Source organism: Orbicella faveolata, unplaced genomic scaffold (genome assembly GCF_042242905.1).
Source record: "Orbicella faveolata isolate gen_17 unplaced genomic scaffold, um_ofav_v1 contig_2, whole genome shotgun sequence".
In the NCBI taxonomy this organism is placed as follows: Eukaryota; Metazoa; Cnidaria; class Anthozoa; order Scleractinia; family Merulinidae; genus Orbicella; species Orbicella faveolata.
In genome coordinates, this window is record NW_028301547.1 from 8744916 (window position 1) to 8755452 (window position 10537).

Consider the following 10537-nt stretch of genomic DNA (forward strand, 5'->3'; position numbering starts at 1 on the left):
GTCACGCAAGGACAAAGTGATCGATTACTTGTGAATATTTTTTGCGGAGCATCAAGATATTACATTGCCATTGTTCGCCGACATCAAACTAGCATTTAACAGGTGGTGTGACAAACTTCATTTTAGATCTGTTTTCACCTGCTCTCATCGGGCATAAATATTTACGCGGGTGTCTTCAATACAGCGCCACTACCGTAATCATGGGGATCGGCACAGGCAGATTGTTCATCCATTCGATTCGACCATCGATAACGAAATGTCCTCAGTTCGAAAGCGTTTGAGCAGCTATGGACAGCCAAGCTAGTGGTTTTGGTCGACAAAATGGAGATTTTCAAGGATCTAAGGATTCCTCTGCCAAAAACCTTCGAGTCGCCAAGCCTAACTCGCTTAGGAAAATTTCAACGCGGAATTTTGACAGCCGCGCTTCTTGTGATACCCACGTTGCAGGCGATCTTGTGGCAGCGGGAGCAAGATCATTTTAGTTCTGAATTTCGTTGTGGAGTAAAGGATGGAGATGTCGATAGCGCTGTGAGCGAACGAGAGGACCTTACATTTCAGTTCTTCCAAGACTACACGAACAAATACAGCGGCGTTTCGCAGGGAATGTTTGTAATTTTCGTTTTACTGAATCTAATAATCGTCCATTTCTACATGTCCTTTGTCTCCGATCGATTTAATTCGTGGCTCAAGCTTAGGACGACAAAACAGCGTGGCAAAATTCTAGCCGAGTTGAAGGGTTCGACTGCTGTGTTTAAAGCTCACTCTATTCAACTCGGCCTGAGGTTGATGTGTGCCGTGATCTTTATTGTTTACAACTGCCTCGCGCACTCAATTGTCTTACCCACGGAGAGGGAATATCTACCTTTCGACGCAATCTCGTTCGCTACTGCAGTTATATGCTACGCTGATCAAGCTTTCGAATCATCAATCTTTAATATAGCTTTGTTGACCTTTGCGACATTTTCTGGCACTCTGAATTTGACTGAACTCGTCTATACTTGGCAAGAAACGAGCGCCTTCGAGCGAATCTCAGACTATTATTTCTGCACGCTTTTGTTACGGCACAATAGCGTGACAGAGTCCACTAATATGCTGATAGAGAAGGAATTGTTCTTGGAAAAACAAAGGGAAAAGATACGCGATAAAAAGAGGCCAACAGTCCAACTACCACTGATGAAGTCTAGTAATGCAACAGTACACAGTATCCCTTGTAATTTATTCATCTCTCAGCAGAAACTGAAATATAGAGGAGTTAAGAAACAGAAACACAAGCAAGAATTATTCAGAACTTACAGCAGAACTAAAAAAATCCCAGTTCGTTCGCTTGAGGACTTGTTAAAACCGAATAGAGACTCGGCGACACCGAAGAGAATCCTTGTAACCGGGGCAGCGGGAATTGGAAAAACGGAGCTCACATTGCAGCTTGTGGAGCAATTCAATACTGCAGAAAGCGGATTTTGCAATCTTAATTTTGTTTTCATTTTCAATTTCAAAGAACTCGCTTTTATCGATAATCTCATTACTTTACAAGACTTTCTTAATCACTCGGCTTTTTGTTCGAGACTGGGGGACATTGTGTACCGGAAGATTGCGTCAAATCCAGAAGAGGTCCTCCTTGTTTTTGATGGCCTCAACGAGTGGACTGTAAAGTCGTTCGTACAGCACACCTGCACGGGAGGAAATGAAGAGAAAATGACCGTGTCTTCTATCGTCTTAAAGCTTCTTTCCGGAGAACTTTTACCGGAATCAACTATCATTGTCACCTCGCGACCAACACCCTTGCTATCGGAGATAGTAGAAATGGTGGCATTTGACCGGTATGTAGAGCTTGGTTGCTTTAAGCCAGAGGAGCTCAAGATCTACATCCAAGAGTTTTTCCAGCACAATAAAGAGCTTATCGCCACAGTGAGAAATCGCATTTCCAGCGAACCGAATCTTCAAGTTCTTTGCCGTTTACCTGAAAACTGCCATCTACTTTGTTTGTACTTAGACTTCGTGGCCTCAACGAGAACGTCACAAGAAGTCCAATCTCTCGAGTTACCCTCCTCGACAACAGAAATCTTCGGGAGATCAATTGACACAGCAACAAACGCAGAATCCGACCAAAGTGAACACAAGACATTCCCATCGGATCACGTTATTTTCTCAAAGAACTCTCTAGAAGTCTTCGAAAAGCTCTCGTGTCTCGCTTTTGAAGGAATAATGAACGAAAGGTATGTCTTTAGAAAAGAGGATCTCTCCCATGTTGAACTTAGTGCATTCGAGGCTGACTTTCTTGAGGAAGCTGGCCTTTTATGTCGCTCACGAGGCAATCTACTCAGACAAGCGGACGTATATTGCTTCAGTTGCCTTTCAGTCCAAGAGTATCTTGCCGCCAGAAGAATTGTTCAGTCTTCCTCTATAGGCGATTTGCGGGATTTTCTGGAAAAAGCCAACGAGAATCACTGCGCTACTTTGCAATTCGTGGCTGGGTTATGTAAAGATGGAAAGGAAGGCAGGGGCCTTTTTGTGTGCTTGATGCAGCACTTAACTGAAGCTATCAAAGTGAACAGCTTTGTCCACGAACCAGTGATCGATAACCAAGCAATCATTTTTCTCTGCAAATGCCTCTTCGAAAACGGGACTAAACTGGGCCATCCTTTCGCAAGAGAAGCAACCTCTTCCATATCGTCAAAGCCTATCGTCTTCACAGAAATTGGCACGGACCCACTGGAAACACAAGCGATTCTTTACTGCTTGAAAGAGGCCATTGGGAGCAATGTAAAGAGGGTCATCTTCGAGAGCAATGCTATGGAAGACGACGGGTTCCGTCAGGTGGCCACCTCCATCTGCGAGGAGTCCTGCAAGTTGGACCAAGTTAATCTGACAAGCTCAGGTATCACAGAGGACGCTATGCTGTCGTTCCTGGAAATAAGCGCAAGCCACTCTTTTCTTGGAATAAAGATTCTCGGGCTGAGAGGCAACGACATCTCAAGCGAGGGGGCGAGATACCTTGCGTGTTTGCTCTTCAACGACTGGTGCCATTTGGAAGAACTCCATCTTGGCAACAACAGAATCGGCGATCTGGGTGTGGAATATTTCAGTGAAGCCCTTTGCAGCGGAAGCAGCAGAATTCACACTTTAGACTTGAGTTCCAATGGAATAACCCACAACGGTGTTTTCCACCTGAGCAGGGCTCTCAGAAGTCCAGTTTGTAATGTCAAACGACTGTACCTTCAGAAGAACAAAATTCTAGACTTCGGCATGCAAGATCTCTGCGAATCACTTTGCACGGCAGATTGCAATCTAAGGGTCTTGTTCGCAAGTTCCAACGAGATCACTGACGACGGAATCATGTTTGTGGAAAAGGCTCTGGCACACAAGTCTTGCAACCTACAAGAACTCTACCTTGGCTACAATCTAGTAACTGACAAGGGTGTTAAGAGTTTGCTGCAAGCATTGCCTACTCAGCAAATCAACCTGAAGGTTTTGTCCCTGGCCAACAACCCAATAACGGATGTTGGTGTGAAAATGCTGGCCCATGCCTTGAGAAACTCAAGCTGCAATCTACATCGTCTTTGCATAAGTCTAGGAAGGCCACAAGTGGCTGCCACCAAGGCTTCGAAGCTCCAAGTACGATACGTTAATGCCTTCTAAACGAAGGGTTCTCGTAGAACCAACAGGAAAACGGCTCAATCTTGAAACTTCCTGTTTGTAGACACTACGTCAAACGTTTTCCCAGTAAGCAGTGTCTTTCCGGATAAGAACCATTTTTGCCATCAGACCTTTCGTTTTTATTGGTCACCAAGGTTTGCATGCCCCACCAAATTGCCCCAGCCAAACGAATTTGGTGACCCTTTTTACCATTGTTGCTACGCGTTTGACAATACGTTATTTTGTACTATTTGTAGCCCGGCATAGATGTCATTTTGGATCACTGACGCTTAGCGTTTCGAATTTATTTTGATTAGTAAAGCCCTCGATTCAGTAATTACAGGTCATATTAGCGATACAACGAATTCTTTCAAAAAAACAGAATTTCTTTTATAGCTGAGGGTTTAAATGAATCTTTAGCAAATACCTTTAAGATACGCATTGTTATATCTTATCCTGAAGTATCGCTTAATTCAGTCACTGGAATTTAAAAAGCACTAGATTAAAACCAATGTCATGACTCTAGAGTATTCAATAAATTATTTTTTGCTGCAGGTGAAGCTTCCGTTCCCCCGTCCTACTGCTAAATAAATAAAATAAAATAAGTTAACACGTTTCACGGACGTTGTGTGGCATTCGTTCAGAAGTAATAAACGAAACCGTCGCCTTGAGCATCATTTGCTCCTGGAAATTAAGTTAGGTACAGATTAATTTTTGTTGTCATGAAGCTCTTTAGAGCCTCTGATTTCATTGGATCTTGTTAGCACGAAGCTCTATTGTTTTAAGCCTAGGGTCCATTGTTACTATTGCTCATATAGCATTTTCTCAGCCAATCCTGTGAGACGTTCCGAGGAACTTCGTTGCGATCCATGAATTCGGAAGCAACACCCCCTTCAGGCTAGTGTCCATCCGCCATCTTGAAATGAAGTTCGGATATCTTTGGGGAGAAACGCTGCATTGATTGTTAGTAACATTGATTGGCCGTTGAAATTACCCGAAAGGAATGCCCTCTGTTATCTTGCCTGACGGAAGGATTTAGGGCCTGTTTACAAGGAGAGAGGGTTACCCTAGCAAGCGGGTTACCCTAGCACTCAGACATTTCCTCTTTTTATTTCGTCGTGTTTACAAGGCAGCTAGGGTTACCCGGGTAGGCGGGTTACTCTATCTGCGTGCCTAGGGTTACCCTGGCAGGCGGGATAGCTTTTACCATTGTAAACACTCCAGGTAAGGTTAACCCGCCTCTCCGGGTTAACTTTATAATTGTTTCTAGATCCTTTGAGTGTAACTGCGCACTAAGTTGTCCCGCGGGATGTAGGGTTACCCTACCTGTGAAATTTCCTTGTAAACCCGGGTTATATTTTGCCCTCCAGCTAAGGTTAACCCGCTTGCTAGGGTAACCCTCCCTCCTTGTAAACAGCCTTTAGGGGTCCTCTGTTTTAGTGAGAAAACTGAAGAATCGGAGGCCGCGGCTGAAGGTCGCCTTCCGGTACAATCTCACTTACAGCTATGTTGAGAAGGTCTAGCTTAACTTACCAACAACAAGAACTTGAATTTCGACAGTGTCCTCTGTTTCTCTGGGTCTGCCCGCTTTCCAGACCACTGTGCACGAGTAGCTTCCTTGGTCGCCTCTCTCCACCCTAGCGATTGTTACAGAGCCACTGTAGAGATCAACAGACTTTCCTTCCATGGGGAGAGTCATGGGCTGACCACCTTTCCGCCATTCGTATTTCAGCGGGGGGTAAGCGGATACCCCCAGTTCAATCACTCCAATCTCGCCGAGTTTCAGCTGTTGTGGTGTCTTCACACCATGACTTACAACTGAAAAAAAGATGACAAATACTTTAAAGTGCAACCTCGATATAACGACTAGCCAAAAGACGGCATGGCAACTGACGTTCGCTATAACGAGGTTTTGTTATATCGCTGTTCTTTACCATATATTTACTATTCCTGGGGCGAAGAATATCGTTTTTTATACCGAGGATTTCGTAATGTAGAGGTTCGTTAAATGGAGTTTCCACTGTAATTGGATCCAATGTACCAGGAATCACTTTGATTGCTTTCCCTTCGTGTAGGTAAAAAATATATAATTTAGAAGAGCCAGTCCCTTGACATGAGGAATAAATAATTAAAAGTCACTTTTTGAAGGAAATTTAGTCAGAATTCTACTATAAGTATCAGATTATTCGCTCTCAGTTTCTATGAGGTGATGGTTGATTTGGCCTTGAGCTTCATCATTCGCCTGCGTTAGAAATATCGAGCTCATAATCTAACTGTTTAGCAGGCCGTCCATCTTTCGCTATCGCTGCGATGGCTTAATATCTTCCACTTACAGTCGACGTCAAGAGTGAAGCTCTCTGATTGCCTAGATCCTTTGCAGTAGTATTTTCCACCATCTCTGACTATCACGTCTCGAATTATCAAAATGTAGTCGTTTCCAGTCCTTTCGACGCTTAGTCGTCCAGAGCTCTGTTCCAGTGTAATATTTCTGCTCTCAATAGCTGGTTGTCCAAGACTGGCTTCCCTAGAGGGCGTTTCCCAGGCAAGAAAGGTCTCTCTTGTGACATTGCATTTGATCCTTCTGGTTCGAAACTGCTGTGCGGTGATTCTTCTGAACGGGAGGCTGACCTCAGCACCTAAAAGGTGAAGCAGTCTGCTGTTTGGAATTTATCTAAAATACGACTAGCACAGAGATACAGAATGGACGCGTAGGTCATTTATCAGTTCTTTAGCACATACGTCGATCGTCCGCAAACGGTCGCCATCTTAAGCTCATATGAAGTTCATGCCTTGTTCACTCTCCTTCGTCACCAGGAATTTTGGGTATATTTCGCGAAAAAAAACATAATTCACGAACAAAGCGAACCCTCTCCAAAAATTCGCCGAGTTCTGTACAGGCACCATGTTGTGACGTCATGATGCTATCAAAAGTGGTAATTGTGCTGGACTGTTTAAAATTACAAAACGATAAAAGTGACTTAGTTGTGGCCAATGTACTATAGCCATTTTGTTATTACCACCTTTGATATTAATGTCAAATTTCTTTGTGCAAACGATATGCGGCAAGGCAATGAGCATTAAACAGAACTAAGATACTTTGTGCTGATAAACCCCTTTACAACTCCGTACATTGCCATATTAAATATATGAACTTGAAACTCCATAACTTTTTAAATAATGTTGAGACGAATCTGCAATCGATAACTCTAACCCCTGGTTTACGGTGAACGTTCAGTTTTCTTCCCATAGCCACCTCAGCTATATGCAAAAATATCCTACTTTAGTATATACCACACAAGTGAATAGTGCTTTTCGCCCACTCTGATTGGCTAACTCCGAGGTGATTACTATTCACCTCCACTTCGGTAAATAATTGTTAATGATAATCCATCGAATGTTCTTGCTCGCGAGCTATTGGTTTTAGGGACTGTGCAATAATTACCTGGGTGGGGGGGGGGGGGGGGGCTGGGAAATGGTTGAAATATGCCCCAAAACTAAGTCATACCCCATCTCATTAAGTAAAAATTAACTTCAACCCTCCCTCACATAATGATAATATTAAGACTATCCCCCCCCCCCCTTGAAAAAAGTCCCCTCCCATTGATTCCGTCATACCTAGTTTACTTGTTGGAGTTCTTCCTCCGGTACAAACATCACTTCAAATGACTCTTCGACGTATGTCGAAGAGTCAGTTGAAGAGTCATCACCTTAGAGTTGATAAATTTGCCACTTTTATTCCAATGTTAGTATTTATGTTTGAACTCTAATAACTCTTCCACTACTTTTCCAGGTTGCAAAAAGGGATGAAAAAGTAATGCCCCCCCTGTATGTATTAAATTTTACATCCAGCCCCCCTTCTCTCTTGTTGTCATTTTCTCCTATGCCCCCCCTAGTTTTACAACCCCCTCCCCTCCAGGTAATTATTGCACAGTCCCTTAACGCGTCAAGTGACTGAATATTCCTCAGCTAAAACTGGGGAATATCCGAGTGATATTCCTCAATTTACAAAACTGCGCACTTTGTGAAAAAGGCTTGAATAGCCTCCATTTAGCGTGAAAATATGCTCGGATATTTGTCCTTGGACATTATCTGTTCGTCGAAGCTCACAGTTTACCTCGAGCTTCACTCTCGGGAAACTGTTCAATTCTCGGAACAGATAAGAATGTTCGCGCTCAAATGTCCGAGCATATTTTCGCGCCAAATGGAGGCTATTGTTTATATATACAAATCAAATCAAATCAAACCGTTTTTCGCACAATTTTGGTAACAGAGACAAAGAAAATACAGAAAACAATAGAAAAGAAATGTTAGTCACATACAGTCGAACCTCTATTAAGCGGCCCCTATTAAGCGGCCAACCTTTATATGGCGGTCAGCGGCCAAAGTCCCGGAAAAATTGTCAGCTATACACTGTAATACTGAAAACTTCTATTCAACGGCCACCTCTATATTAAGCGGCCAGTTGTCTCGTCCCCGAGAGCAGCCGCTTAATAGAGGTTCGAGTGCAACTAAGAAATATAATGATGTGCGAAGTTAAATTCGTGTGCAGTAACTAGAGCTAATTGGAGCTGCTGTTTATTCAAAGACAAAGGAATTGAAATTAAAGAGTACATTTACAGCTACTTACTAGTGTTACAAGTGGTTATTACCAATAGCATCACGGTGATGGAAACTTTTGCTGCTGTAAACATATTGAGGCAATCGCAGACCTAGACAATGTTCCAACCAAACATGAATTTAGTGCGAAAATATATAGAGAAATGCTTGAGTGACAGATGTGCTCAAAGAATGAGAGTTAACTAAATTAAACATTGCTTGTTGGTGCGAGGTTGTTAAAGTTCCTCCCCACTTTTGTCTCGAATTTAGTCTCCCTTGAGCTAGCATTAGAAGTCGTTCCCGGTTCGAGAGGGTGAGGAGTGCATGAAAGTCTGGAGCGCGAGTTCTTCTGGTTCTATTTCCTGACGCAAAAGACAACCGTACAAACTCAAGTTGAGGTGGCCACGAAACCTTGCCAGTACAAGGGTGTTAGAGCTTTGTTTTGATTTTACAAGTTAGATCATAATTATTTGCGTTTTATTTCCGTGTGCACAGACTCCTTCCCGCCGGATCACTTTGCTCTTCGCCGCTCGCACGTGTGACTCAAAGGTGAGCCTGCTCGCAGGCTACGTGCAAGCCAAGCCGAGCCTGTGAAGTAATAAGGTTACAAAAAGGGAAGATTACAGGAAATTATATTTTTTTTCCAGAAAATAAATCCAGAATGCTTTTATTTCAAAAAGAAAATGAAGGAAATATAGCATTAAAACGACCTAGAACGAGCCCTCATCAGCTACGTATGGCACGTTGCATAGCAACAACGTACGGGACCGCGGGCTCAATTGATTCTGTGAAATGAAAAATGCAATGAGTTGATCTGATGAAGGGAAAGTTAAGAAATTAGCATTTTTAATTTAGGAAACCTACGATAAGCTACAATAGCTGTCACTTTTGCGTACCATTAGTTCACTCGACACAACGCTGTTATGCCAAAGGAACCGCTTAAACGATTCAACTGTAAAGTCACCATTTGTTGAATTTTTCAGCTGCACTCAAGCCGTGTAATACCAAAATCGTCAAGTCTTAAATTTCAAACTAGAACCACATTCATTTCCAACTGATAATTTAAAGCCAGTCATAATGAGATTTACTACACTAGCTATAGTAGCCTGATTTCAGAAATAAAAGAAAATTGCCCGGCCGCTTTTTAGTTCAAACGTTTCTTTCACAGTCTGCTTACCGGAAAAATAGCAACTGATGGCAAAACTAAACATTCGTAGTTCAAGTTAAGTATAGATCCGCATTTTAATGAAATGTCAAATTTACTTGGTTAGCTGATACGAATAAGTCAAATTTCAAAAATAGAAGACTAACAAAATGCAGCCTTGTTTTGTCTCGAATCTGCATATTGCTTTGTGGCTGTTCTTGCGGCTGAAAGTCGATCTATTTATTTAGGCAAGAAAGAGTATTCTCGCTAGCAGTTAAAATTCCTGAGATATAGTTTGAAATTTTAATAGTCTTATCTATGGAAACAAAGGATTTACTTGAAAATTTCCATCACTGAGCTATAAAACGTGGACAATCGCAATCTGAATTGGGTTAGAGTTTTTTTACACAAAGCACCTGCATGAATATACGATGTACGACTTCGTTTCGAACTTTCGTTGGGAAGTTGCCTTGATACAATGTAGGCTATTTAAAATGGACAGAGGCATCGCTCGGTTTAATTTTGCACTGCCTCGCTAAGTTTGATCATTCATTTCGCGTTCTGAATATTAATTGTCTCAGATCGTCATCTAGGCGCCAAATATATTAAAATACGTCGCCTCGCTAGACGCCGATGTACATAGATGAAGGTTCGAAAAGGTCACGCTTAAGATTTCAAATGAGCATGTGTTCATCCAGTTTGCTAGAAAATTTGATCACTTTTCATTTATAAATACTTACAAAAAGCGTCCTGAAAAAGTCCTCACTGCTGCCAGACTTGGAAATAACCCCGTTGTTTGATCATGTTCAGGTCACTTGTCACTCTGCAAAGTATGCTAATGTGGACGTTTAAACAAATATGTGAACAGGAAGGTTCAAGTTTTTCTAACAGAAAGCCCTTGGCTGATGAAAAAAATGCAAATCGTTATGAGTCTCATGAGCTTCTCGTGGCTTCCCTCCCGTTCAGTTAAGGTGAAAAGTGGGTACGTTATTTTAACCAATAGCGTGCGAGAAAGTGTTTCAACTTAGGCCCGGTCCACACTACACCGAAGGAATTTGAAAACGTAGTTTTATTTCTACGGCTAGCCCCACCGTCCACACTCCGTCACGAAAACGGAGCTTCTCGAAAACGTTCTTCAAACCGGAGGAATTTGAAAACGCCGGC

At 42.4% G+C, this 10537-nt stretch overlaps 2 protein-coding genes across 2 annotated transcripts; one reads left to right on the plus strand and one right to left on the minus strand.

The window, feature by feature from the left end:
- Positions 1–22: 22 nt before the first annotated feature.
- Positions 23–4256, plus strand: LOC110043889 (uncharacterized). The gene has a single exon (XM_020749398.2). The coding sequence runs from the start codon at positions 322–324 to the stop codon at positions 3634–3636; it is 3315 nt and encodes a 1104-aa protein (XP_020605057.1). The 5' UTR covers positions 23–321; the 3' UTR covers positions 3637–4256.
- On the minus strand, positions 2979–10497 carry LOC110043878 (neural cell adhesion molecule 1-A-like). The gene is made up of 4 exons (XM_020749378.2): positions 10114–10497; positions 8261–8342; positions 5967–6269; positions 2979–5451 (listed from the first exon to the last, which is right to left on the minus strand). The coding sequence occupies exons 2-4, from the start codon at positions 8322–8324 to the stop codon at positions 5153–5155; spliced, it is 666 nt and encodes a 221-aa protein (XP_020605037.1). The 5' UTR covers positions 8325–8342; positions 10114–10497; the 3' UTR covers positions 2979–5152.
- Positions 10498–10537: the final 40 nt, after the last annotated feature.

What these genes read in the sequence shown, in the direction of transcription:
- LOC110043878 (XM_020749378.2), bottom strand. Translation starts at nt 8,324, where the DNA reads ATGTTTACAGCAGCAAAAGTTTCCATCACCGTGATGCTATTGGTAATA. An exon ending in AATAACCACTTGTAACACTA is followed by an intron (nt 6,270 to 8,260) that starts GTAAGTAGCTGT and finishes TTCACCTTTTAG; the next exon opens with GTGCTGAGGTCAGCCTCCCG. An exon ending in CTTCACTCTTGACGTCGACT is followed by an intron (nt 5,452 to 5,966) that starts GTAAGTGGAAGA and finishes TCTTTTTTTCAG; the next exon opens with TTGTAAGTCATGGTGTGAAG.
- LOC110043889 (XM_020749398.2), top strand. Translation starts at nt 322, where the DNA reads ATGGAGATTTTCAAGGATCTAAGGATTCCTCTGCCAAAAACCTTCGAG.